Genomic DNA, 25,707 nt, shown 5'->3' on the forward strand with positions numbered 1-25,707 from the left:
TTGCATCCTTAAGACTATTTTCCCCCTAAACCTAATACTGTGTTTATCTTGAAATACCTTGTGTTCTAAGGTAGATGCAGGATTTCAGCATTGCTGTATGAAAAAAGTAAGTTCAGGCCATCTTTCTTAAGAAGAACAATTTCTGAAAAGTAATGACTCTTCCACTATTGTACCTGCATTGCTAGATTTATATTTTTTTTCCTCTTAACAGTTACAGAAAGGGTGCTGTAGCATTTCAACATACTTCCCTCATTAAGCATATAATGAGCTAAAACTACTGCTGCATTTTTAATTGCTTTCCTAAATGACTGGGGGAGGGAGAACCTTTCATTAAAATTTAACTCCTGATGCGATTTGTTACAATAATTACTTTATTAGATTAGCATCATGAATTTTTTTTATATGCATTTCTTCTCCTTATTAGGTTGGGGGAATTAAAGACAAAGTCCTGGCAGCACACCGAGCTGGACTGAAGAGAATTATCATTCCTCGAAGAAATGAAAAAGATCTCGAAGAAATTGCAGTGAATGTACGGCAAGACTTGACTTTTGTTACGGCAAGCTGTCTAGATGAAGTTCTTAATGCAGCTTTTGATGGAGGATTTGCAGTTAAGCCCAGAGTTGAGCGTCTGAATAGTAAACTTTAAGCAGACAGGCTGAGATTACTTTTAAGAGAGATCAGTAAGTATCAGCTATGTATGTATCAAGTACAATTATCAGCTAAACTTGATTGTTTAAATGTGGGTGTAAATGCAATCAAAATCAAAATAATCCTTCAGCAGTTAACAACCCCAAACCACATTTTATGGGCATTTGCTGGTTTTTACTATCATCAACAAAGAATCTTGAAAAAAATGCTCATTTCCTGATAGATTCAAGCATGAGAAAGCTGAAGCTGTTGAGAAAGAATTCCTTAAGCTTATCTGGCATGGATGTATATAAATGTCAGCAGCTGATTACATCTTTAAAGAGGACACACCCACAAAGAGGGAATAATAGCAATTCTGTGAGCTATATTTAGAGAACACAAATTGCAGCAAATGCAGCACAGCAGAAGAGTCTTAACAGATGGGGTTGTTACCGAAAAGCAAACTGATTTAGTGCAAGAGTTTACTTACTTAGGAAATACCATTCAATACGCTAAGGAGCAGCAGCATCACAGGAAAAATAAGGTTTTTGCAATCTAAAAAATATGCTTAAGGGATTTGAACAGCAGCAATATGGTCTAAATTAAGTTAGTAAGTCCTTTCAGCACTCAGCTCTAGTTTGTAGCAAGGTCAATGCAGACATCATTTTTCAAACCTAAATACAGGAAGCAACTCCAGAAGAACCGAAATGTGCTAGTTCTTGGGTAGGAAGGGAGATCGTGCACTGAACTTCATGTATGCACAGTTGTACTTACAGCACCAGAAGCAGGTGGAACATACTTGAAGCCTTTATGAAAAAGCCTGGTAACATTTTGGAGGGTCAGCGTGCATGTCCTTCATTCTTACCTGATACAAATCAACTTGATTCGGGGATGCCTACGTTTGGAGTTTAGCCTATAAAAATTAAATTGATTTAAACAATGCCAAGAAAATACTGGATTATTAAACTGCATTAGGTACTGCATACTGTGAGTAACTTAAGGTTTAAGCAAGTCTGTCAGTGTCCCGTCATCCCTTAAATGTTAGTGAAGAGAGAAATTTGAACTTAGGTGATGTAAGATCCTTGAGTTTTTAAATGTTTTATACTAGGGTCAACCACAAGAGAAAACCCAGTATGTTACATTTGCTTCTTGCTCTTTAATTCTGAAACTCAGGTGTGCTTGTGACATGCAAATTATATCAGTGACAAAAGCCTATTATAGAAGCAGCCTATAAATTAAATGTAATAGTTTGTTTTGCTCTAATTTCCATAGATAGGAAGCTGATTTACCTGGAACATAACAGCACTGATAATAATAAACTCAATGGGTATTTCTGCACCTGATTTACAAAAGATTTTACAACTTTCATGGAAGACTTCATCTAATAAAATGATAAAAATAAAAATTCCTTTTGTTTACTATTTGAAGAATTCTACTCTTAGTCATTCACCAGCCAAGGTCCAAGGGCAAGAGGCAACACACACAGAGTCTCAGAATACTTCCTGCCTTACAGAATACTTGAACACAGAAAGTGCAAAGAAACTACACAATCAGTAAAACACCAGAAAGGTACGATAACTAATGTGCTGCTTTGCCTTTAATCAAAACCAGTAGGGGAAAAAAATTCTTTACCAAACTTAATGCAGATCAAATAACAATCCTGCACTACTTTGCACTAGTGAGAAAACAAACATGCATGGAATTCCAGTGCAGTCTGTTTATACATGGAGAAAAAAATGCACTTCTTTGAAAGATAGTACTGTAAAAAAAAGTTTCCACAGCAATTTCACTACTACAGAACAGGGAGTTGTTCCCAAGAAAAGTTAAGCAACAACTTTGTGCGCCACACCTCTCCAATTTGTAAGTCTTGTCCACATGGACTTTAGCTGAAAGGTGAGGGTTTTAATGCCACACTGAAGGTATTAATAGGCATTTACTTACAGCTTTTCATGTTCCTGCTTGCAGAGCTGACTTGGTTATGTTACTTTGTTGAGATTTTTTAAATAAAACTTAGGCATTATCTGTTATGTTAGATAATGTAGACATAATTCAGTGCCTTTTCTTTTGCTTGCACTGAACATTGTCAAGAAGAATAACAATCTGTGCAGCAGCAAGCCAGAACAGTAAAGAACTTTTAAAAAGTAATTTCAATACACTAGGGATTATTCAGCTTTGCAGCTGACAGTTAAATGGACCTGATATTAAACATGTGTCCCTCAGAATATACCATAAGATAGCTAAAGCTTAGCAAAGGTAAAAAGAAAGCGGTGGTAGCTCCTTTCCTCTATCCCCACTGTAAATTGCTACAGATAATAAACTATCCCACTAGTGCAATTCATGCTTTAATCACAGTAGCTTCAAAAAGATACTGGATAATACAAGAGCATAGGCAGCAATACAAACCAGTTGACCTGCTTTAATTTTAAAGCACTACTGCAAACAAGAACTAGCAGGAAGTGTCAAAACAGAACCCAAATATTAACATCTATGTTTGTCAAACATTTTCCTTTTAAGGCTTTTTTTTTTGAAGGGCAATGAAAAACAATGGAGGTAGTGCTAGGAAACAAATGCAAGATCTACTGCATTTCATTTCATCTATTAAAGACAATGCCAGGCTTTAATACACCATTTATTTTAGATAAGGTAGTAAACTGTACACATTTCTAGTACGTTTTCTTTTTTCATATAGAACAGAGTGCAGTTGACTTACCAGATCCTCAAACTCTTTAGAGGAGATCTGGGCCTAAGTATAATTTGTTTAAATCATTCCATCTGATGATGGACATCAAATGTTTTATACAGATTATTTTTTTTAAACACCAAACGGAGTAATACCAGTTTACACGACAGTTAAGTCAGCATAGTTATGCTATAGCATTTGTCATCTGTAAAACATGAAAAACAACTGCCTGACCATACCAATTAGCTTCTAAAGGTCATTACAAATGCAATTTTTGAAGTCCCCTTCAAAAGTATAGTCCTGATCTTCAGCCCATTCCAGCCCAAATAACATCACTGCAGATGAGTGCAACAAGGTTTTACGGTTCACAGTTCTTTTGGGGACACAAGTTGAACCATTCCAAGTACAAGCAGCAGCAGAGAACAGTCTCATACAACTCGTGTGCTTAGGCAGCCCTGTTACTCTCTAATCATAAGTATCGGACTGCGGAGGGTTCTTACAGGTTCTGAGCTAGATTTTCTTGACAAAACTGCAGAGCTGAAAATCAGATAACCTTGGCAGGCAAACTTCAGTCCAAGCCAGCCAGTCACGAGTGAGCAAGTGAGATGGTGAGTCAGTGTATTCCTCTAACAATATTTGAAGTATTTAGCCAAGTTTCTGTCAAAGACCAGAAGACAAACCTGAGGTAAATGTAGACAAGCTTAATTAGGTGAGAATAATTACTGAATTTAGAAGACTGCAAACAATTAATTGTATATTCATACGGAAAAAAAATGCTAGATCACAAAATTTTCTGAAGCATTTATCTACTGTCACAAGGTACCTGTACATCTCAAAATCTGTGCACAGTTTGAGCAGCCTAAATATCACATTTTAAGAAGTGAAACTTTTACTACATGAAGCCAACTATTTCTGTAGTACTTTATTAATCCAACCTGATGGATTTTTATGTTCCTTACCTGTAGAACTACTTACCTCATCATGCATCAAAATAAGAACAAGAGTTGTCTTAATAGATCAACTTCTCGTAAGAAAGTTAAGACAGTGCACAGTAAATGAACTGTATTTTAATGTGTTACAGAAGTAGTTAATAGCCCAACTACCTCCCCAAACAGATGGCCACTACTACTAGGTTTGACAAAGATTTCTTTCAAATAGCTTGAGATGAAACAGCTTTTCACCTTACTCTTTTTTTCTGTCTCTATGTCGATGTTTTCTAACACAAATACCATATATATTCATGGATAAATTTTTCACATATGCATAAAGCCCAATTTTTCACATATGCATGAAGCCCAATATTCCTCAAAAGCCTTTATGGCTGGTGAATCACACCTGTAAGAGATTATTTGCATTGTAATGTGTATCATGTCACTAAAATGATATACAAAAATCAGCTCAAGACAGTTACTTTAGCAACAACCAAAACATGTGAAGACAAGAAACTGAGCAAGAGTATCAATGTGTCAAACTTTGAGCTAAAGCAAAAAGCAAAAGTTGGGGTTTTTTTAATTTGCCAAGTATTCTTTTAATGACAAATATAAAAAGACTGAAAACATCTCATTCTGACTGCCTTTTTTTCCTTTTTTTAAAACAAATGGTGTTTTTATAATTACAAATACTGTGTAAGACAATACCTTCTTTGTACTGCAAAACCAACAAATACAAGGATGCAATCAAGTTTCTAAGCATCTCTAAATTTGAAACGTGAATGATTTTTTTTTTAATTCAGAAAATTCTTAATAATTGTTCATTTTTGTTAGAAGATAACTCAAAGTACAACAACATCTAGATCTGTTTTTAAAGGAGCTTTCTTTCCTGATACATCTTTGAACATAAGTACTCCTTTCTTTCGAGTTCAGTACATTCACAAAATAGCTCAATTAAGAACAGTATCACCAATGAATTGACTACTGGAAAGAGACAAAATTTACCAAACATACAGAAATATAAGTTTTACCATAGCAATTATGCATATCAAAAGATGACACCTGTAATTAATTTTAAAAAGATACAAAAAAGAGAAAAACCTGAATTACAGAAAAGAAAGTCATATTTATTTAATGAAAAACTAGAAGTTAATAAAAATTAGCAAATACACAAAAAATATACACAAACAGCAGCAATACTATTTAGTGACTTACAAAGGGGAGGGGGTGGGGGGGAGGAGGGGAAGCAGCGGTCAGAGACCAGACCGCTCAACATGGCTTGTCAGTCAAAGGGGGGAGGAAAAAAACACAAACAAAAACACGAAACAGTATCCTTTTCAACAGTACAATCAATCTACAAACAAGTTTTTAGAATTATTTTACAACATATCCTGTAGAATCAATTCTTAATACAAAAGATGCCCATCTTGGGGGTATATATATTTTCAGTGGTTTACTGTTGACTTCTTTTAAATATATTAGTATTACTACATGCAACTGCTTCCTGTAATTTAACAGCCTTTCCTTTTATTTACCTTCATATATGTCTACCCTCCATCTACCACATAATTTGTCTGACAGTCAAAGATGGTTACCCTAGTTTCTGCTAAATTAAATGCAACGGTTTTAAACACTGGCCTGAAGAGGTTTGATTGCCATTTCAACACATGGATATAGTTACATTGATGCCTAAATTGCCATTTTCTGCAAAGAGCTGTGCAATGCTGGTGTCAAAGACTAGACAGTCACTATTCATAATGGCTGTTGCAATTCCCTCATGAATAGATCGAGGAGTTGCTTCCCAAGTCAATCGCCGCCTATGACCATTTAACTCAAGTCGATAAGCAAAGTTTTCTGCTTGCTTGCGTGTTCCTATCAGCTGTACAATTGCAAAGAACTGCTGGTGACCATCATATTTTTCCTGTTTCTCCAATACTAACATGAAATGAAAGCCAAAACAAGACTGCATCATAACCCAGTCAACAGCACCAGGAAGATTAATGTCTGTAGCAAGGAACACTATATCTTCTCCCTGAAGTGTTGTAATTGACTTATGTTGATGCATCAGATGTGGCATTACAGCATCCAGAGAACCTTGCCATTTACATGAAGCACCGGGACATGGACAGGAGTAAGGCCTAAACTCACACAGCTCCTCATGGTCTGCTTTTTCTGTGTGTGGCAAAGTTATCTCACATCCGGAAGAGGCATATTTACAGGGGAATAGTACAGAATTGGCAACTTTCTCCATAGCCAGGTTACGAATGGAGCCCAGCGGGCCTCGGCAAGTTGGACAGCACGTAAGTTTGGGGCGACAGTTGCTACAAACAAGATGGCCACTCTGACACTGAAGAATTGGTGGCAGCACATAGTCAAAACACACAGGACACTCAAAGAGACTAGCCAAGTCATTATTGGAAGCTGTAGTGCCAGTCAGTGCAGGCACCCTCTGTGATGGCGTACACTTTGAAGTACCTGTAGGTAGTGCTGTAGCAGTCTGACGGCTCATTTCTGTAACAGAAGAGAGAAAAAAGAATGAGTATCTAACCACATTTTATTTTCCTCTGCCTGCACTAATTTTTGATTTACAAAGAAGCTTTTAAAGAAAATAGACACAAACGAAAGCAAAAAAAAAACATGTAATGCAAACTGTGGATACATTACTTAAGAGATTATCAGTTGTGCTGCATACAATACAGACACTCGTATGACATCCAAATTTAACAAGTGAAGAAGTTCTGCTAATTATTCTGAAGTGGAATTTACCTATTGGAAGCTGCAAGGGAGATGAGTAAAGATATGCCAAAAAGGTAACCAGAATCCCCAAAGGCATTTGTTGGTTTTCTGGTTGTTTTTTGTTTTAATATTGTATCTATGAAATATTCCACCCTGATCACTTATGTGTAACAACTAGGAGCACTAGATGAGAAACTAGCCATTTTTAATGAAAAAATGTACTTCCTGATATGACCTTTTCAGTAATCTTGTGTACTGTATAATTTTTTTAAAAAAATTGAAACACAGTATCAAAGAAAAACATAGCTAAGAAGATTACTACACCGCTTTTTTCCCAGGACTCTTCATTTTCATTACTCTGTTACTAAGGCCCATAGCTTGTAAAGCACATCTATTGCCTCAGCAAACAGAACTAAACCATTTGTGAAGATACCAGAAAAACAATTATTTTATTGAATTTCCCAAATAAGAAATTCAGAAAGTTAAGTTTGAGAATTAATTTTAACATATAAGTACTCAGACATTTCCCATAACGTGAAAAGGCACTGTTGATGAAGTCTTAGGTTCAGTGGAGCTTACACTGAGGTTCTATTCTTTCATATGTCCCCAGATAAAAGTTAACATCTGTCTGACCAAGCAGCTCGCTCAAGCGTTCAACAGATGTGGTAAAAGTACCATATTTCTTAACATTTTATGGATGCTGCACTTTCTCCCGCACCCCCTAACTCTCCTCCTTCTTGTGCAAAAGGATCATTACTACTACCAGAAAAAAAATAAACACTCCATTTTGAAAAAAATTAACCTTACCTTTGTAGCTTAAGTAAAATGCTATCCAAAATTGGCTTCCATTACACAGTAAAATTCTCAACCACCTTAAGTGCTTCTCTGCAAGTACACCAGCTCTGTATCTGTCACGTATGTACAAAGCTCTCAAAATAAACCTCCTTGCTGGGAATCTTAGGCAATAGGCAAGCTTCCCGTATTTAGCATCATTTCACCCACCAACTTACTCATACTTGGACTAGATACCTCAAAGCAGCACACTGTGCATGCTTTTTGCAAGACATGCACTGTTCAGGGCACAAAGCGAAGCAACTAAGAGATTCCAACGTGCAAAAGAACTTATGCCTTGACATTCAAAAAGTAATCACAGACAGGCAATCTCAAGTTCTTCTACAGAAGCACCTCTTCAGTCCAGAGCTAGAAAAATATGAATGTCTAAGATTCAGTATTCAGACACTGATTTTATGAGTCTCACATGCCCAATAACAGCATCATCTCACCCCTCCAAAGTCTCTTCCTTCATCTCAGGCTTGTTGGACTAGAAACATCCAGTTCCCATCTTCAGAAAAAAACCCATACAGCGGTTTTCAATGCTGGGCCTTAACTGATACTGTAGAGATGACAGGGATGTTTGTATCTTTTGGCCTTATTTTCCTACTGTAAAGTATTCCAGCTTAGATGAAAAGTTTAAGGTCCAGTGACAAATCAAATATGCGTTCTGGGGCAGTGATGCCACACCAGCTTGTTGCGAGGGGATTCAAATGATAAGGCCTCTGTGACAACTGAGCGCTGCTGCTGTTCTTCCCCATCACCCGCAGGTGGGAGGCTCATGACAGCACACTGCAGTTCTACGCTCTAGAACAAATTATACATGGAGGATAATTGTACAGAGGAGAACAAATTCTGATCACGCTGTTCGCTTGAAAAGAGCTTAGAAGTCACATGCATATTCATGTGTAAAATTCTAAAAGTGTTTCCCTTCAAATACTGTAAACACACACATTTCGGAACCGTCTGTGTGTGCTTCATCTTACCTGAACCTATACGTCCTGATCCAGGGATCCCCAGTAACCCACAGATAACACTGGTGAAAACCACTGCGTTAAACCAGTTCCTTAGGCAGCCTGACTAGCTGGGTGAGCTCTGGTTTCTTTAATTACACCTCTCAGAGCCCATTCAACAGGTAAATTAAGCAACCTACAAACTTTGCAAAAGACCTTATGCACAGATGTACTTCCCACTTAAGCTTTCTAAGCTACGAGAACCATAGAGCCCTGCTCTATCACCGTTTCTGTACGTGACCAGCCTTCACACACACCTTCCACAACTGAGGACCATCCAAATGAGCAGGGAATGAAAACGAGCAGGAATCTGTGAACCAGGCCATGGAGATTAGCACGCAAGGAAGAAACTGGATAAAGCTGTAAACTGTAATTTACCAAGCCTAAACCTGCCCAAAGCCTACGTTTTCATCACTCTTGTTAACACAAAGATGAATAATGCATCACGATGGGAAAGTCAGAGCAATTAATTTTCTATAGCTATCTTAAAAACTACAGGTTAATTGTAAGTAAAAGCGTTAACAGCATAATACATTTAACCCACCAAACTATCAAAAACGTACAATTACAGACCAAGTAAACACAAGTACAGAACCGGAAATAAAGTTTAAAGGTATTTTTAGTTACAAAAACTTTATTACAGGTAAAACCCCCCATATGCAGTATTTGTTATTATGTTATCTTTGTTCGCACGCACTGGGAATAAGCCCCTAAGCAACAGTGACAAAGTAAGGTACGCTAGGTGTCATTTTCGAAAGTATTAGCTCCTACAACATGAATTATGCAAAAGATTGCACAAACTTGAAAAAGTTTAACCCACAGAAAAGAGTGAAAAGGGAAAAACGTATTTTGAGGTTTTCTAGTTCTGCATCAAGAAAAACGCCGTCCTCGAGGTCATCAGAACGCACCGACCTGTTGACGCAGCTATTCTCAAGCCCGTTCTGGGGAAGGGTGAAACACAGACGCTATCGAGATCTCCCGAGGGACGCGATCTCCCAGCTCCTACAAAAGCCGCTGAGAAGCTGCGCGCAAGGCGATCGCGGAGCCGCTACCTTTCCCCCGGCTGCTCCCGCCGCCCGGCAGGCAGGCCCGCAGGACTCCCTTCCACGCCCGCGGGAACCCGGGGGCAGGTCTCCCCGTCATAGGCCGCCCCGGCGCTCACGGCGTTTCCGCGCGGGCCAGGCGGGCTGGCGGCGCCTCCTGCGGGGCGCGGGCCGGGCGCTGCCCCCGGAGAACGCCCCCGCCATCCCCGGCGGGGCCCCGCGCCGCCCGCCGCTGTTACCGCTGCGGGCCCGGGCCCGGGCCCCGCCATTTACGGCCGCGCACACGCCGCCATCCACCGGCTACCTCCGCGCTCCGGCCCGGCGCCCCAAAATGGTTCCCCAAACTCGCCGGGCCGGGCCGGCTCCTCCCCGCCGGCGCTGCCCCGCGCCCGGCTGCCGGCCAGCGGCTGAGGCGGCCCGGCCCGGCCCGCCCGAGCCATTGGCTGCCCCGGGCTGGGCCCCGCCCCGCCGCGACCCGGGGGCGCGCAGGGGAGGGCGCGGCGGCCCCGCTCGGGCGCGGCGCGGGCGGGCCCCGGCGGCCATCCGCACCCAGGGGAGGGGCGGGGAGGGGAGGGCCCGGCCCGGCCCGGCCCGGCCGCAGGACGGGGACCCCGCCCCGGCCGCGCCGCCGCCAGCGCCTGAGCCGGGGCCTCAACCGGGAGAGCCGACCCCCTGCCCCGCCCGACGGCGGCTCTGCCCCCCCGGCAGCCCCCGAAGGGCGCGCTCCCGCCTCCGAACAGCACAGCGCCCCGCTTCCCGCACGCTGGCTCGGACGCTCGCGCACGGGTCCCTTCGCATGTCACCCCACGTCACCGGGAACCCCAGTCCGTGCCTTACACGTGTCACGCCTAACTCTTCTTCAGATACTTACAGACTGACGGTTCTGAGCACCTTCCCTAAATAACTGCTTTAAAAGCTATGGATTCCATTGCCAACTCTTCTAACACACGAACTTCACTTCCTGTTCCTGCTATTTCAAGGACACTGCCCAGATTAGCATTTTCCACTGTGATTCTATAAAGTACCCATTCAAGTGGAGTTTTCTCTCCATTTGTATAAATATTATTCAATTAAGCAAAAGCACTATAACCTCAAGGAAAAGACAAGACCAACAGATTTGGAACAATGTGGCATATTTGAATATCCATGTGGACTGTTAAAAAAATTAGAACACTTTAAGGATAAAGGAGTTGGAAACCAAGTCAACATGCTTGCATGATGCACACACTGGCTCAGAAAAGCTTAGGCGTTATGGAATACAGATGTAATGATGGTAAGATCATGGAAGTACAAGTTTCAGGGGAGGCAACAAAAGAACACACTGCAATAAATTGGTTTGGTCACATAAAAGGCACAGCTACAGTATCTGAGTAAAGAAAATTATATTTAAAAATGCTTTCCTACTATTTGAAACTCAAGTCTGTTCAAGGAAGACTGCGGAGGCTTCTATCAGCACCAACATGTGCAGATAACAGCCAATTACTATTAACTAGAACTACTAACTCGATACAAGGGGTGTTTCAGCTTCATCCCCAAATGCGCAATACAAAACATCCCCACCAGCCAGGAGTTAAGAAAGTTTCCAAGCAAAACATAAAAGCTGAAGAAAACCAGCACAGAAATGGCTTTCGAGAAACTAAGAGCGTGTTCTGAAGTGTCTGAAACATCCTCTAGGCTTTCTCTCCTGAAGCAAAGCAGCTGTCCCCAACACAAAACCCCGAGCCCTTCGACAGGTCAGCTAATGCTGTAATGCTCTTTGCTGGGCTGCAATATAATGGACAGTGCCCGAAGACAGAAAGCCTTTGAAGCCCCAGATGGGCAAAAAAAAAAAAATTACAGTGCGAATGGGAAGGCGCAATCAGTTCACTGTTTAAAAAGCTCAGCTGAAGTGCAGACATAAGGAAAGTGGTTGCTAGAGAAGCTCAGAAAGCTGATGTACCTCACATGCCACGGAATTAACAACAGTATATAGACTAGATCGATACCCTCTTCAGCTTCTCATCTTTCAAAGGTGTTAGCTTCAGACACCATTCTAGAAATCGCATCTCCTGCAATTCACTGAAATATGGGGCACCTTTGACAAATTCAAGTTAACACCATCCACTTCTTCAAAATCCTTGCTCATATCAAATAGATTAGACTTGAGTTTAACATTTAATTTGCTTTTGAGAGAGTAACTGAAAATTAGTTTTGAAAAAAAACCCACAAAACTTCTGTATAGTCAATTAATGGCTAGAAGGGGAAAAAGATCTCTCATGACACTGAAGAGTGATGCAAGGACAGAAAAAAATGCCTTATCACAAATGTCTATATGTGATGCAATAAAATTTTTTTTCTATCACATTTCAGAACTAATTGAATTCAGAGGCTTCCATTCAAAATGCATTCTTAATGCATTACAGCCATTAAAGTAATACAAAGTCTTTCAAGTTTTTCAACTGTACAATCATATTTGAAAACAAGACTTTTTTAAAAACAATACCCTGTTACAGAGCACTAGAAGTTAGAAAAATTAGAACATTTCAAGATGCATATAAGCCAAAGAATATCAAACACCAAAAGCTAAATGAACTGCTGAAAATACTCATTAAACAGGTGTAAATAAGAAATTACAAGATACAGAAAGAATAGCCAATACAATTAGATATTTGTAGAATTTAATATTGATAACTTCTGTAAAATATTATAATATTTTGTAAAATATTATAAACAATAAATTGAAAAGAGTCAGCAATGTTTCTTTGCCAGCAGAAGGAAGGTTTCATGAATGCAACAGAAAAAAAAAGTGTGCATATATTTAGAAACAAGAATGGGGTGTGGGTGTGTGCACACATATACAAGTGTACACAAAGTACATAATATCATGCCCAAGAAACTGCAGTATTACTGATAGAGAAGTCCCAAGTGGATATTATCTTGAGAATGAAGGTAATTAAAAAGCACACTTTGTTCCAATTAAAAAGGGGTCCCAGTGTATTTTAAGTAGGGAACTTTCTTGCAATTTTTAAAGTAGAATTAGGTTAATTTTATAATAAAAAATCTTAGGATGCCATGTTTTTGTACCACAGCTGCTCAATTACAAAAAGCCTTAAACTGCTGAGGACAACATCTATAACACTATGGAAAAGCCAGCTTTTCCACTACATGTACTTACTATTTCTGAAAATAATTTTTCCAAGGAATCTAACCTTTCTGTTGTCCCCTCTTGCACTCTTGCATCATCAATGTACAGCAAAACAGAAGGGAAAAAGGTTTTACCAGGTTTTAGTGAAAATATTATATATTGCCCTCACCACTACCAAAATCACACTTCAGCAAACACACGTAACATTAAGTGTATTATACACAAGCGTCTCAGAGAATAGCTTGTGAATATTTTTTAAAAATTAATATTTTAATTTCTATTTACATTTTAAAAGGACATTTTGGGGGCCAGGGTTTTTCCATTTTGAAGTCTATCAATTTATCTCTCACAGCTCTTTGGTGATGTTAGATCACAAAGGCCTGGCACAGTTAGTATCAAATGCATGTCTGCTCCTGCAAATCTGACAACATCGGACACAGAAAAGTACATCCCTGCTTATACACAGCCCCTGTATCTACTGGCCTACTTCAAAACTTTTAGAAGACAGTTCTGACATAAATTATCGATCAACCACATAACACAATTTAGTGTCTATACACTGTGGTTTTGATTCATGAATTTTTTTTTTTCAACCCTTCCCGACACTGTTTTCTTTGGTGCCCTTAACTATGTACTATTTGTTATTTCATGCATGTCAGGGCTTCTCTTTTCCTGCGTAATAACCAAAAGCCAGAGCAATCCAATGTAACAGAATATTATAAAACAAGACAAAAAATTTTACAAAAACGAGGCAAGTCTCATGATGATTTCCTTTTCCAAAATGTCACGTGTCCAGTTCATCTCCTTTTCATACAAAATTACAATTTCCATCACCTTGTAGTTACCCAGCCTGCCTGAAATTGCAGGTAGTTTTGTTCTTGCACCTCAAGACACTCCCTACCAACCCCTCTTCCCAGTCATCAGGAAAGGAAATCCCAGTGGATTTATATAATCATGGAATCAGTCATTCTCTTCATGGCTACCTCTGCAGTGAACCACCAGACCTTAACACGCAATGTTTCTGATGCTATCATACATGTTCTCTTGTACACAACATAATCACCAATTGAGTCACTGCTAGTGGGCAATCCAGACCTCCTCCAAATCCAACACATACTATGTGGCAGATGCAGATACAAACAGCACTATGGAAACACAAACAGTATCATTACACCCATCAAATTATAGTGACCTGTTTCTACTCCAACACAAAAACTTCAGCCTTGGCTAGCACTGTTTGACTTCTGCTTTATCACTATCATTAACTATTCCTCCTGCCTATCTATGCTGGAATATTAAACATCAACCCAGGAGATGTATCTTTCTAGCTATCAAAGATTTTCTTTCCAACAACTTTATAATGTAAAATTAAGAAGAAACAGTGTCCTACAGAAGATATACAACAACCACATAAAAATCATATTAGCAAGCAACTGCTGCCATGACTGCAGCATTCATTTTTAAGTCCAGCAAAGAACTTCCATCAATTTAAAACAGTGAGTAACCTGTACTCTAGCCAACCAGGATTTTCCATATTCTAGAGAATCAAGATCCAAGTTATCATTGAATATTGAAGCCTATACTGCTATGATACTCCAGTCTTGCAAAGAAAGGCAAGCCGAGGAACAAAGTTCAGAGAGAAAAATAACTAACTGATAGAACCCCAAATTTCATTCTAGAATGAAAACTAAAAAAACCTGAGTTTGAACCACTCTGTGCTATATAAACAGAGAACATCCCAGCTTTCATATCTTATATTACATGTAGCATTAAATGAGGAAACAGATTTCTTTGTAAATTCAGACCATCAACAAATTATAAAGCAAAATAGAATGTTTATCTCCCCCATCTTTTGAGCTCGGAAGGCGAGGAAGCAGGACAGAAAACAAAAGCTGGGGAACTATAAAGCAAATTTCTGAAAATTCAAGCTATAAAAGAACTTATCAAATACCAGTACTAGAAAAAGAAAATGCAGCAATACATTAAATAAACTGGTATAAGCAAAAACAGCAAAAATTATTGATATTTGGCAATCTAATGAAAGAAAGTTAAGCCACAAACTAGCTAGCAAAACCACCTTTTCCATTATATAAATGAAAATACAGAGGAAAAGAATCATTCTGTAAATACAAATCAAAACCCTTGCATTAAAAAGATCATGGACCACTTCCAAATTGGACTTTACCATATCTTTCCTTTTTAAAAACAAGCAAGTAACTTATCTCACTGACACTGCCAAATGCCACCTACAACAGAGGCATGAAGATGGCGATACAGAAACACTGCTCAAAGCTGTGTAGTGCACACTCTTGCACTGTACCTGAAGTGGTGCTCTGTGACAGAAGCCTTTTCTTTTCTCCGTTCACTAGCTCTGTATCCTCAGTCCCAGTATCAGTAGTCAGTCAATGGCCAGAGCCTTCCTTGACATAGGACACCTGAACCCCTAGCATGCCCACACACAGAACCTATAGCATGATAAACTATGGTATGAGCTCAAAACAGCAGCTGTCCCACACTAGCCTTCTCAGATACCAAACTGAACATGCCTTTCTGCAGCCTGCCATACTTGGAGCACAGTAAAGCTAACTGAGATAAAGCAGAAGTACAGGTTTCAAAATAAAGATGGCAGAAACCACAGAATCTAACAAAATAAAAACTTCATATGAAAATACAGACAACTCTATGCAAACAATAAATAACAGAGAAAACAGGTTTTATTTTTTAGTAATATCTTATTTCCTTTCACTGTGCACAGAGCACACTGAACTGAGCTGCACCAGGATCATCTTCCAACAAAAATTCAGCCCAGTAATTTCTATAAACACAGGTAGACAGATACCCCTTAAAAAGTTCCAGACATAGCATGTTGCAGGCATACAGGAGGATTAGCTACAAAATGAATTAGGAACAACACCAGAGGGGGGGAAAGAAAAAAAAAAAAAGCAAGTTATTTTTCATGCTGTAACATATACTACCATTCAGAAGTAGCTAAAGCAGGAAGCACTTAATTCTGTTCTACAAGATGTCATAGACGGGCTCTGTATACGATTACACTCTATTAGTTTAAAAAGAGAGGAAAAAACCCCCTCTGTAAACGTTAACAGCAAATCCTACCAACTGTGACAATTTGGGGACTGTGTTTCTCTCCTCAGTCTGATTTTGCAAAAACTATATTCTTCACAGCATACTGTAACTGCCCTGCAATATTGCATCACCATCCCTGTGTCTGTGGCAGACACAGGGAAGAGGGTGTGGCATGTAAGTGCCTACCTTAATTCAATAAGGCTAAACTAAAAGAAGTACCTGTACTTTGATGTGTCTCCACATACAAAGTCTTTCTGTGATAACTATTCCAATTCAAATTCAAGACCTATCTTATGCTCAATATTTTTCCTGCATAACTAAACAGTACTAGGGAGCAGACGATCAAAATAACCCAACCTGATCAAGGAGGGCCTGGCCTATAAAAGAGGCTGATCATGACACAGAAAGCCACTCTGCAGGAGGAGTCGGGACAGGATTACGTACATTGACTATTTTTATAAAGATCTCTTCATCTTGTGCATTGCTTAGGTTCATATATGTTTCCCTCTTTAATAATAATTTATTCTTGCAATCCTTGATTTGTCCTGTATTCCTGCCCGCAGCCTTGATGACAGCGGAGCCCTATGAAGCATGGCAATCTGACCTGCGGAGGGCAAACACATAGAGCACTTGGAGAACTCAGACACTGATTTCAGAGTACAGACCTTGGTGCCCCAAGGTATGTCAAACATGAAATCGACACATAAGTACATCCAACATCACAGAGCACTGAGTAGTGACACTGGAAGCCTAACTTTTAACTCATCAGAAACTACTAATTTTTCAGAACTTCTCGTACTTACACAGAATCTCTAAGTCATTTTGAGGGAGAGTTTTTACAAGTTTGTTGGGTTTTTTTTAAATCCAGATATTTAATCTTCAGGAGCAAGAGCATTTAGAAGAATGTCAGATAATGTCTTTATTTTATCATACACACCACAAAGACAATAAAACACACAACATTTTAAACGTAAAGGATGAAGCCCGTATTTTCAAAATGGACATTTCTACATTTTGGAAGTAAGATTTTCCTATCCTATCCTGTGGATACCTAATTCAAATGGAAAGTTATGGAAATCTAAGACAAGACACAGGTTTTTGTACTTTGTTGATATACTGAGGGTAGAAAATAAAGAGCACTGAAATTATTTACATTGTAACAAATAGGAGACCTTAGTAAAAGTGCAAAACCACAGTGGCATTTTCATATTTCTGATGGTTCCAAACTTTTCAGTACTTCATTTCTTTAAACATTTATCTTCTACATGTCTTGAGTTTCTAGCATCCATTCTTTGAAGTACATGTGCCTCCACATTAAAACCAATACACTTAAGTGACTTAAGTTTTCCCCACTAATCAGTTCTGAATCAGCTGTTTCTGTAGTATTGCTGCACAAGGATTCAACTGCCACCATTTTTTAAAAATCGTTATTACAATGTTGCTCAAATTCTCAAACTTGGCTACTGACAAGTCTACCTGCACAGAACAACAGCTCTACTGCTTTTTATGAAAACATCAGTTTTAGAATGTGCCTTTATCTCACAAATAAGAGCACTCGTCCAGCAAGTATTATCAACCTGAGGCACAGCAAACAGAAACGGTTTGAACTGCTGACTCCACAGACCACCATGTTACATGAAAAGATTGAGCAATCCCTGAAACCTGGGGAGGAAAAAAAAAAAAAAAAAAAAAGGTTAGTGGTTCTAGAGCAGTAGTCTGTGGATTGGGAGACCTGGGTCTAATTCCTGCTCTGTCACAAGTTTCTGAGTCACCACAGGCAAGCACTTCCCTTCCTTTTACAGGTTTTAAAATACCATAAGTAGCTGCAAATCTCACACATTAATGCAAAAGGGAATGAATTAACCTGATAAGGATACTAAATTAACTCTGTAGACCCTATTCAAATTTACTTTAGGTTACTAATAACTAAATATCATTATACACTAAAGGACAATATGTTAAATTATTCAGTATCTCTGTTTTTACAGTCAGCAATAGCCAAACTTCAATCACTGTTTACTTTCCAACTCCTGCTCACATATGGGTAACTGCCCTCTATTCATTCTAATATTTTGTACATCAAAGAGTCAAATTAGGGAGACATTAGCAACACTCTTCTCACTAATTCTATTGTATCTAATCTGAAGGCCTCCTTCTGAGACCTCAACTCCATATTGACATTTCACAGAAAGCAAACTAAGTAACCTTTCTTAACACTGTATTACCAAAAAAATTCCCTCAGCTTTCTTTGTGAAGATCCAACTACCCAGCTTTTGAAGCAAGTGATTCAAATTTAGCAGAAAAAGAGCTCTCAGGTAAAAGAATTATAGTTTCTTTTATTGCCATTAAATTCAGATCAGGTACATCTTAAATGCTAAGTAAAATGCACTCACTATTTCACTTACATGTATTGCTTGGGAAATGCTGCATGGCATACAAAATTAAAATTCAACCATAATCACTCTGAAGTCAGGCCTGAGTCTGCATCAGAAAATAAAACCCTGGATAATATAAATGGTTTGGAAATTGCAGGAGTAGATGTATGTTTCTGCCACTTCATCCTCTCTTTATCAGCACTTTCTAAATTCAACACCTATCACTACATCCTTCTCCACAAAATATTGTCATCCCTTCTGTTACGTAGTTAAATCAAAACTTGAGTTTATGTTGCAGTGCCAAATCTCGAACATCAAATCCTAACAATGACTCCCTATCTAGAGCATAACTATAAGCTTCAGAACTTTTTAGCGTTTTTCTTTATATAGGAGAGTTACAAAAATGTATTAAGTTAGAAGATCAAGCATTCAAAAATTAGGGAATAAAAAATTTAGTTTCACAGGCAACCCCAAGTCTACTTCCTCATATGCATATTAAGGAACAGCCTTCATGAAATAATAGTTTTCCCCACACTCAACTCCTTTAGTAGATGAACACCTGTACATCCATTGAAGAATTATGATTGTACAAGGAACAACAACTCTTCCTTAAAAGGAACACCTGATTTTAAAATAAAGTTGTTTAGGGCACCAGCTGGTTTTAATACACATAGAAGTGCTCTTAAAATTACTGCTTTACAGATGCTGTTTTAGAAGAACGTCCATCTCAACTTCTATTATGGAATGCATACTTTTCATTTGTAAAATTTCCTTTCTAATGATTATACTTGACCTAGCACAAAGCCAGACTAAAATTTTATAGTACACCATCAACATCTGCCAGCCAAATTATTCCCTAGTCACACCTGTGCAACCAGTCTTCAAATTACATCCTTAATGTACTTGTGTAATCACACAGATATTGGCCATGTGGAGATGAACCCTACACAAATTAACTCTCAACTGCTTTAACACCTTCATGCACAAAAAGGGGGGAAAAGTCCTGTGAATTAAAGTAACTGTGTGACCCTAATGATTTGGTGTGTGTACGTATTACACACATATGTGTATGTATATTTCAAAATAAATAGCCATTCAGAAATCAAAATATTGAGCAGAGCATTTACACAGCTTTTACAAGAAGTGTTGTGCACATGCACATAAGGAGGAAAGGAACAAGACTCAAGGCTTATATATAGGCAAGTGAACAAGTTTACATGAATTTCAAAACTAGCTTTAATTAAACATAAGAAGTTTATCTTGTACACCTTAAAGTGGGGTTATATATGTGTCAACACAAATGCATATCGAAGCATGTTTCAAACATGGCTTCCAAACCAACATTAAGTAATTTAAGATTAAAATATCTGATCATAAGACTGTAGCAAATTCTGAGTCCTATGTCTGGTCAAAAAATTAACTGGAGGTAGTGAGGTTTCAAAAAAAAATAATTTTAAAAAATCATCAGAGATCTGAGGACAGGATTAAGGCCTTGGTTCTACGCTGATACACAGAGTTATAGACATTATGTTTCAGAGAGAAAGCAGCAACATTACATGCTTTAAAGGTTCTTAAAATATTTTAATAGCACTTTTGAGAACTGCTCAGTTACACTATTTCTCAAGAGCTTTCAGATACCATTACAAACAACTGAAGAAAATGGTTCCTCTACAGCACAAAGAACAATCCACCAGATACAAGCTCCACAACTCCAGGCACGCACACACAGTAGGTCACAGTGCAATTCCACCATCTCTACAACAAACAAAAGCAAGCTGCCACCAAAATGAATGGTTGTGCTGCCTGCCTTTTACCCATTAGTTTTCTTTCTCTTTAAGGTAACGTATTCAGCAAGATCAGTCTTGCGCAACTACATGAGTGCTTACACTGGCACACCAGGAAGACACCAAAAACACGTTGGCAACGGAGGACGAGACCATTCTTTCTTAGCTGTAAGCCTGCACTTATACTGATCCCGAGCGCACCCACGATGACAGAGGATGACATCTCTTGCAGCAGCACTGGCTCTTATGCTACCACGTGGCAAGCTACTCTGGGAAGCAAACCAGGTAATAGTTACCCGTTCCTCACAGGCAATTAGTTTTCAACTAAACATGGACAATTTCACATTCACACTGGTGACAACAACACTGCAAGTTATCACTGGCAGACTGAACAGAAACTGTCTTTAGCTACTGCAGAATTGTACCCTGGATGTGCTACAGCTTGTGCAGTGCTACGTCTTCTATTATTTCTTCTTTCCTAACACTGATGTGTTAACAGCAACTAACCACATACTTTAGAAATAATGCTAACTGACTTTTAGAAAAATCACAGGAAAAGCTAACTTTTAAAACCCACTTCAAACTAGTACCCACATCACATTTTAGCATAAAGCACCACGTACTAAGATTTACAAAACAGAACTTAGAAACCTCATACTTCAGTTGTCATCCCCTTGCAAAATACAGAAGACATAGAACCTTCCCTCATGGAAGATCTGGAATACAGAGTAAACAGAAACAACAAAGATAAGCCTTTTAATAGACCTACGTTTCTAAGCTAGACACCAGCTCTAGCAATTTTTACATAAAGGAATCTATTTTCAAGCTTTTCTTCCTCTAATTTAACACTAAATTGTTTTCAAATACACCTAGTCCGGTTAAAACCTTTCAACCTTTTGACAATCTGTACATTAGCAAAATTTAACACAGAATTTGCCTTCATACATAGTTTTCCTTTGACATATTTCATTTGAACACGTATTTGAAAATAATTGTTAAAAAGTGTGGCATTCTAAATGCTCCTCCTTGACAGCGTTCAAAAAACAAACACTGAAAAGCCACTGTGGTCTTTCATCAAAGACTAAATGAATTTTTACTCCATTTAGTACTATATGCAAGAACTGTAGGAAAGAACTTTAAAATATTAACTTAAAGACTTCATGCCACACAAACCAAAGTTCAAAGAACTGCTATTTCACTTTAAAGGAGCTGATGACTAATTCTTTAAGCAGCAGAAGTTATCACCACACTCTCCTTGGTTTTCTTCATGTCTCAGCAAGGTCATCAATTGTTTCAAGAAAAGATACAAACCTATTTCTAGATAAGACAAACAAAAAAGGAAATGGTCAACAACAACTGCCTGTAGATGAATTTGCTGCTTCTTTTACATGAATTTCCCTATAGGAATATATCTACAGTATTTTTTTGAAATGTATTTCCAGATGTAAAAGGACAAATACTGTCTTCACCATTCAAGTAATATTTTATTTCCCCACTTGAAAACACAGCCAACCTCAGCTTCCGTATTTAGCTTCTACAAAGAGAAACAAGTCAAAATCAGAAGTGCACCATTTGGTTAACTGTAATTATCTAGCACTTTATCTGATTAAAGTACTGTGGAATTAGTAACCAAATCTCTCATTATTCCTGTGATAACACGAAGAATCACCATTTTATAGATTAAGTCAAACAGGCATATATTTAAAATAGTTGTCCTGGACATTACAGAAACATAGTATGCAGTCTGGATCAGAACTAGAAAACATACATACATATATATATATATATATGAAGTGGGGCATTAATGCTAGGTTTTGTCTTCTTTCTTTACCTAGCATAATTTAACAGCTAAACACGCTATACATGGTATAAAACAACCCCAAGTCAATGACTTGGGAAGATTTTTGTTACATGCAATTAAGTGCTAATAGGAAAAACTCAGGTAAACCTGCAGTAAGATCTCATGGTAACAACACAGTATTTACACATCTCTTCATTTCTAGTCCACAATGTGATACTGTACACGGAAGACCTACACCAAAATTACATTTTTATCATGACAGTGTATATTTAAGACATGAACAGTACACATACACTTTGAAAAAAAGAGTAAATTGCTCACAACAGATTTTCTTATTAATGAAACAAAGCATTTTATTAAGATAACAATATGTCTCCACCTGTCGTGCATTTCTGTTAGTCAAAAGAGATATCTTACTATTCTTTTTAAATCACAACTAGTTTTCACTTCTCTTAATGCTGATTTTCCTTCAAAACCCAAAGCAACAAAAGAGAAAAAAATCCACTAAAAACTATCTCCTGCATCTACGATGTTCATGCTGTTTAAGACTGTAAACTTCAGAGAGGAGATCCTAAGCTTTAGGCCCTAAGTGATGGTTGAGATGAACTGGAGCTTGCCAGCATCCTTACTTGACTGCTACTGTTCTCTGCAGCAGGTAGCACTTAGCTGCACCAACCAGGGATTCGGGTAACTACAGTCAGCAGTTGGGAACACAATTCAGATACCATTGATTTACCTTGACTGTTCTGGTTCAGCTTAGCTCCTGAAAATGAGACAACCATTAAAGCAAAACATGCACTAATAATCTATTTGGCAAAACTTAGTCCAACTTTTAAAGCTGACAGTTACAAGACTGCAAATACTATTACAAGCAGACAAATAAAGCAAAGCAATTCTAAGAACATCATGTTTCTCATAGGAATTGCATGTATAGTCTTCCAGAACGTTTCATGTGAAGCCCAGATTTCATAAAACTGTCCTACTTGATTTCTTTGAGTTTTCAGACCAAAAAGAGTTGTTTCTTCTGTGAACACACTCATGCTCCCCCCTCTTCTGCATTAAAAGCAGGTGTCTTTGATGTCTGGGCAGTACCTCTTTCTCAAATCACACTAAGCAGGCAGCAGCAACTATACTCACACCTAAGTATGGCAGGTACTTGTGTTATTTAAAATATTTACTTTCCTTAGTTCACACCTACTTAGCTGGAGCCACTGAATGAAGGAGCTAACTCCTCCAGTACAGTCTAATTAAGACTACAGCATTAAAACCTTACCAACAGAAATGATAGATTAACGGACAAGATACTTTGTCATGACGTGCACTTTCAGGAACAAAATACTCATCATTTCACCAGTTTCAGAATTCCCGAAACTATACCACTGATGGATAACTCTTACCCTTGTGCTTTCCTGTATAATTTTTCACTGCGGTGAAGAAGTGCTAAAGCTATTTAAGAACACTGGTTTTCATTGAAGTTTACAAAATTATCATTTCTAGCGCTCCATTACTACATCAATGTTACAGTGCAGAACAAACGATACAAGTAGAACTAATTGATTTAATCTTTAGGTATACTCCCAAAAGTTATTCTCAGCAACAGATGACTAGTCCAGAGATCCAAGTTTTATCCTAACAGCCTCTGTAGTAGTCTACCTGTATTCCAGGACCTCAAATCTTCGTGAAGACCAGCCCGAATACCTCAGGGTTGAGAAGCGTCCCTTCCATTTTTCCTCCCCCTCTGGAATGCACTGTGCTAAGCCTCAGAGTTTAGAAGGGAGATAAACAGACAACTGAAACTATGTCCCCTGCGTGGCACCTCTCATGTCCTTCATGACCTAGTCCAAACAGCTATGAGCTTCCTAACATCCACTCATCTGCCACGTTAAACAAATTAAGTCACTTTATCTATTTATTTAGCATACGAGTAAACTGCTTACTACAGAGAAAAGGTAGTATTCACCCACACCGGTTGAAACAGAGACTGAATAGAGAACATTGGAGAAATACTGTATGTTTACACTTACAAATGAAACGTGAGCTTACAATGAAAATGCCACCAGTTCACCACCGGAAAAGAAACTTGGTTCTTCTCCTGAAGAAATACTCAGGATGCTTTGCCTTTGGCTACAAACGCTATTGTTTGCTACCCTTTTAAAGCCGCGGAGAAGAGAAATGAGCGAAGGTCTCCAGCCTTCTAATTTCGCAGGGGAAGCCGTGGGATGAGCAAGAATCTCCCCCACTCTTCGCTCTCACCGGACTAGAGGAGCGGGAGACGGCAGCCTTCCCCGGAAATGTCACGGAGGGGCAGCCAGCGGCCCATTTACTCCGGCAACCTGTTTCGCGCTACGGCTGGGCCCGCCGGGAGGCAGGCAGAGGGGCGCCACCGGGGCCCGGAGCGGCAGGCCGCCCCCGCCTCCCCCCGCCGCCGCCGCGGCCCAGCTGACCTTCGCGGCGCCGGCAGCCGGCGCCGGGCCCCGCGCCGCTCCCGCCAGCACAAAGCGCACGGCGCGGCGAGGCCGCGGCCGGGCCCACAAAGGGGCAGCCCCGCGGCCGAGGCGGCGCAGGCCCGCGCGCGGTGGGCCCTCCGCAGCCGCCGGGCCGGGCCGCCGCCTCCGCCTGGCGCACAATAGCCCGGCAGAAGGGCTCGGAGCCGCCCGCCGCCGCCGCCCCCCTCCTCGCCCCCCCGGGGGCCCGCAGGCCCGGCCGCGGAGGCGAAGGGCCCCACCGCCGCGCCTCGCTCCCTCCCCTCGGGCCGGGCTGCCTTAGCCGCCCCCCACCCCCCCACCCCGTCGCGGGCGGCGGCGGCACGGGGCCCGGCCGCCAGCAGGAAACCGGACGCCCAGGCTCGGCGCTCAGGCCGCGGCGGGGCCTTGTCCCGGACTCTCCTCTGCGGCCGCCGCGCCGGGCCCCGCGGCCGCGCCGGGGCCTTCCGCGTGCGGCGGGCAGCAGCCCCCGCGCTGGCGGCCGGGCGGGGAGAGGGGCCCCCCACCGGGCGAGCCGCTCTCGCCCCTCCGAGGCCGCGAGCCGGCCTCCCCCCCGCGGCGCGCTCACCTGTGGGCGCTGGGCTGGGCAAGGACCCCGCTGAGGCGGCCTGGCTCCCCCGATCGTGCGGGCTGCGGGGCGACTGGCTGCGCCGCTCTAGCCGAGACGCTCGGTGCCCGGCCCGACCGCCCGAACCGACCGCGCGCTCCCTCCCTCTCGCCGCCGGCCGAGGAGACACCGCCACGGGGGCGCGCCAGCTGCGGCGGAGCTCTCCTGCCTGCCAGGCGCGCTCCCGAGGCGGGCGGGCGGCAGCGCGCGGCCGGCAGCGCCCCCGCGCACGCGCACCCGGCAGCGGCGCGCGGGCCGGGCGGCCCCGCTCCCGGCGCTGCGCTGCCCGGCGGCGCCGGGGAACAAAGGCCGCTCCGCTCTGCTCCGCTCCGCGGGGAGCCTGCGCGGCTGGTGCCCGGCTGCCTGCGGCCCTCAGGCCCCTCCGGGCTTTCGCCCGCTCCGCGGGGCCGGGGAGAGGCCGCCTCTTACCTGTGCCGCCGCCGCGCCCCGCCGGGGCCACCCGGCTCCCCCGCGGCCCCGAGAGCGAGCGAGCCCGGCGCGGCGCCGCGTCCCGGGGCAGAGAAGAGGCCGCAGGCCCGGCTCTCGCCCTCCCGCGCCCGGTGGGTCGCGGCGGCGGCCCCTGCCTGGTC

General features: G+C 41.1%; 2 protein-coding genes and 1 long non-coding RNA gene across 8 annotated transcripts in view; 1 reads left to right on the forward strand and 2 right to left on the reverse strand.

Moving 5' to 3' along the window:
* The window catches only part of LONP2 (lon peptidase 2, peroxisomal), a 47,414-nt gene extending 45,382 nt beyond the window's left edge, over positions 1–2,032 (forward strand). Inside the window, exon 15 of the mRNA XM_074839768.1 lies at positions 425–2,032. Coding sequence (XP_074695869.1) covers positions 425–646 — 222 coding nt within the window. The 3' untranslated portion in view covers positions 647–2,032. The remainder of the gene's footprint in view (positions 1–424) is intronic.
* Positions 2,033–2,199: 167 nt separating this feature from the next.
* SIAH1 (siah E3 ubiquitin protein ligase 1) lies at positions 2,200–25,301 on the reverse strand. Of its 6 annotated transcripts, none has more exons than XM_074839770.1 (2): positions 25,079–25,301; positions 2,200–6,747 (listed from the first exon to the last, which is right to left on the reverse strand). In XM_074839770.1, exon 2 carries the CDS (start codon positions 6,743–6,745, stop codon positions 5,897–5,899), a length of 849 nt encoding a protein of 282 aa, XP_074695871.1. In that variant the 5' UTR covers positions 6,746–6,747; positions 25,079–25,301; the 3' UTR covers positions 2,200–5,896. The 6 variants fall into 6 exon arrangements, with proteins under 6 accessions (XP_074695871.1, XP_074695870.1, XP_074695875.1 ...); XM_074839769.1 differs by lacking the exon at positions 25,079–25,301 and adding an exon at positions 9,869–10,125; XM_074839774.1 differs by lacking the exon at positions 25,079–25,301 and adding an exon at positions 9,725–9,855.
* Positions 14,934–18,120, reverse strand: LOC141929897 (uncharacterized). The gene is made up of 2 exons (XR_012625135.1): positions 17,645–18,120; positions 14,934–16,671 (listed from the first exon to the last, which is right to left on the reverse strand). It is a non-coding gene; the product is annotated as an uncharacterized LOC141929897 (long non-coding RNA).
* Positions 25,302–25,707: the final 406 nt, after the last annotated feature.

Source organism: Strix aluco, chromosome 14 (genome assembly GCF_031877795.1).
Source record: "Strix aluco isolate bStrAlu1 chromosome 14, bStrAlu1.hap1, whole genome shotgun sequence".
NCBI classification, from domain to species: Eukaryota; Metazoa; Chordata; class Aves; order Strigiformes; family Strigidae; genus Strix; species Strix aluco.

Excerpts from the sequence above, each read along its gene's own strand:
- SIAH1 (XM_074839769.1), bottom strand. The coding sequence starts at position 9,959 with ATGACGGGGAGACCTGCCCCCGGGTTCCCGCGGGCGTGGAAGGGAGTC. Across the intron at positions 6,748-9,868 it reads CGGGAGCAGCCGGGGGAAAG|AAATGAGCCGTCAGACTGCT; the intron begins GTAGCGGCTCCG and ends CTTCTGTTACAG.